Genomic DNA, 3,072 nt, shown 5'->3' with positions numbered 1-3,072 from the left:
GTGCCCTGCCTCGCAGAGCGGCGCCATGGAGGGCGAGCCGCTGCGCACCTTCTACACGCAGCTGGTGCTGCTGCCCAAGGTGCTGCACTACGCGCAGTACGTGCTCCTGGCGCTGGGCTGCTTCCTGCTGCTGGTCCCCGTCGCCTACCACGTGCGGAGCCAGGTAGGCGGGGCCCGCGGCGGCCGGAGCGCGCTTGGGGTGGGGGCGCCTCGGCGGGGACGGGAGGGGGGTCGTGCCTGGGCCCCGCCGCCTCCGGGCTCTCTGCCCCCTGCCTCGCCTCCTCTCCGCTGCTCTGGACGGCCGGGCCCTGAGTCCCCAGCCCTAGAACTGCGATCACTGCTTCTTCAAGTCCTACCAGGGGTGCCTCGGGTACAACAGTGGGCAGGCCAGCCGAGGTCCCTGCTCGGGGGACGGGGTGGCAGTCCACGGGGAAGACGGGCGACAACCAAGGGAGTGAGCAGAAAAGGCGATTTCTCCGATGATGATAAACGTGCCGTGCCAGCCGGGCGTGGTGGCTCCCGCCCGTAATCCCAGCACTGTGGGAGGCCAAGGCAGGAGGATCCCTTGCGCCCGGGAGGTCGAGGCCGCAGTGAGCTACAGTCGCAGCACCGCACTCCAGCCTGGGTGACAGCGTGAGACTCTGTCTCTTAAAAAAAAGAATAAGCCGGGCTCAGTGGCTCAGCCTGTAATCCCACGCTTTGGGAGGCTGAGGTGAGTGGATGGCCTGAGCCCGTGGGTTCGAGACCCGCCTGGGCAACTTGGCGAGACCCCCATCTCTACAATAAATCAAAAATCAGCCGGGTGTGGTGGCGCGCGCCTGTAATTCTGGCGACGTGGAAGGCTGAGGCGGAAGGGTCGTCGGAGCCCAGCAGGTCGAGGCTGCGGTGGCTGGGAGCGCCCTCTGCACTCCAGTCTGGGCAATCAAAAAAAAAAATAAATGAGTAAAAATAAAAGAGAAAAAGTTAGGACTGCCCAGCCCGCTGCTGGACCTGGGTCCCCCTTGGCACCTGCTTTGCGCCTCGGTGTTGATGATCCAGATCTTTCTGTCTTTCTTCTTCCCACCTTTCTCAGAGGAAGCGTGCGTGCGTGCGTGTGTGTATGCTGGGATGATGATAAACTCATCCAGGTTTTTCACCTGGGCCTCAGACACAGCTGCACTTCTCTTTACCCTCCACGGCCCTGGGGGAGGAGGTGTTCATGGTGTGGTGGCCAGGGCCATCAGCTGTCACAGTTGGGCCCCGGGATTGAGTGTGGCCAGGCCTGGGGGGGCCTCTCTTCCCCAGGGCCCACCCCACAGGGCTGTGACCCCAGCAGCAGAAGGAACCCCTCCAGCTTCCAGACTGTATCATGCAGGGAGCAGGGAACCAGGGTCCCAGCCCAAGAGTCCACCCTGGAGCAGGGCCTCACTGGAGCGTTGCTAGGAGGACACACACAGCCACACAAGGGGTCCCTGGGGCCTGGCAGAAGGGCTGGGCCAGAGGAGGCCACGCCATCCTCGGCCCCATCCCCTGTCTCTTCTAATCGACCACCGGACAGGAAGGGGAAGAAGGGTCAGGAGACAGCATGGGATTGCTGGCCAGGGTGCTCCTCCCAGAGGCCCCTGCCCCCGAGGCTGAGCCCCTCTCTGCAGGCTTCCATGAAGGCCACGTGTGTGACACTGATCCATGTGGATTCTGACTCCACAGGGTCAGGCCTCACCTGCTCTTATGTATTTGTCCTGATTTGTTTTTAAGAGTTGCGTGCTGCTGGGCTCGGTGGCTCAGCCTGTAATCCCAGCAGTTTGGGAGGCCGAGGTGAGTGGATTGCCTGAGCCCGCGGGTTCGAGACCCACCTGGGCACCTCGGCGAGACCTCATCTCTACCATAAACCAAAAATCAGCCGGGCACGGTAGCGTGCGCCTGTAGTTCCAGCTACTCAGAAGGCTGAAGCGGAAGGATCGCTGGAGCCCAGCAGGTCGAGGCTGTGGTGCCACTGCACTCCAGTCCGGGCAACAGAGTGAGACTCCAACCCCAAAAAAAAAAAAAAAGTTGCATGCTGGTAACGCAACCTATTTTAACTTCTCTTCAGAGAAGTTTTTTTCTCAAGTCGCTTTTTTAAAAATCGCAAGCGTTTTAACAGAAAGACCTGTTTGTTCCCGGTTGGTTTCACGTGCCCCTCTCCACCCACTGATTCTGGGCGGCGTGGCCCCCTCCCCGTGGCTTCCTCCCTGGCCCTCAGAGTCCGTCTTCCCAAGCGTGTCCCTCACGGGGACGGACCCCCCTCCTGGCCACTGTGTGTGTTGGGGTCGCTGGCCTCTCAGATCTGTCTCTCGCTGTCTCCTTGCCTTCTAACAATCAGAGAACCGCATTCTGCCCTGCCGTGTGTCTGTGTGCCTGGCGTGTTCGTCAACTATGAATAGCTTGGTTGTCTTCCAGGAGAAGTGCTATTTGTTTTGGAGTAGTAGTAAAAAGGGCCCCCAGGATAAGGAGGCCATTCAGGCCTATTCTGAATCCCTGATGACACCAGCTCCCAAGGGCGCGGTGCTGCAGGAGGCGAGGCTGTAGGTGGGTACCAGGTAACGCCCCGCCCTCGGCGCTCCACCTGGGGCGTCTGCGCGGAAACACGTCCTTGTCGGCTCTGCTTCTGGGAAACCTCCCCGGGTCCCCAGTGAGCGGCGGCTCCCTTGATCCAAGGGCGACTCTGTCCCGGGCCTGGCATCCTGCTCGCCAGGTCGCGTTGGAAAGGCAGGGTCAGGCTGAGAGCAGCGGCTCTGCCCAGATCCCTGGGCGCTGTCAGCCTCGGGAGTGGAATTCCTAGTGGGAAGGCCGGCGTGGGGGCTCATGCCTGTCATCCCAGCACTTTGGGAGGCCGAGACGGGAGGATTGCTTGAGCCCAGGAGTTCGAGACCAGCCTGGGCATCATGGCGAGAGCTTGTCTCTACAGAAAACCAAAAACATTAGCCGGGTGTGGTGGCGCACGCCTGTAGTCCCGGCTATCCAGGTGGCCAAGGTGGGAGGATCACCTGAGCCCAGGAGGTCGAGACTGTGGCGGCTGTGATGGTGCCACTGCACTCCAGCCTGGGTAACAGAGTG

The 3,072-nt window shown here is 61.4% G+C and overlaps 1 protein-coding gene across 1 annotated transcript in view; it reads left to right on the top strand.

The window, feature by feature from the left end:
• Positions 1 to 2,544, top strand: part of SCARB1 (scavenger receptor class B member 1) — a 26,547-nt gene extending 24,003 nt beyond the window's left edge. Inside the window, exons 10-11 of the mRNA XM_021708698.1 lie at positions 17 to 163; positions 2,416 to 2,544. Of these exons, the coding sequence (XP_021564373.1) occupies positions 17 to 163; positions 2,416 to 2,544 (276 nt within the window). The remainder of the gene's footprint in view (positions 1 to 16; positions 164 to 2,415) is intronic.
• The last annotated feature ends 528 nt before the right edge of the window (positions 2,545 to 3,072 follow it).

Source organism: Carlito syrichta, unplaced genomic scaffold, assembly GCF_000164805.1.
Source record: "Carlito syrichta isolate Samal-C Ts95f unplaced genomic scaffold, Tarsius_syrichta-2.0.1 Scaffold143633, whole genome shotgun sequence".
Classification (NCBI taxonomy): domain Eukaryota; kingdom Metazoa; phylum Chordata; class Mammalia; order Primates; family Tarsiidae; genus Carlito; species Carlito syrichta.
Note: the sequence above shows the minus strand (reverse complement) of the source record. Positions and strands in the feature narration are given on the sequence as shown.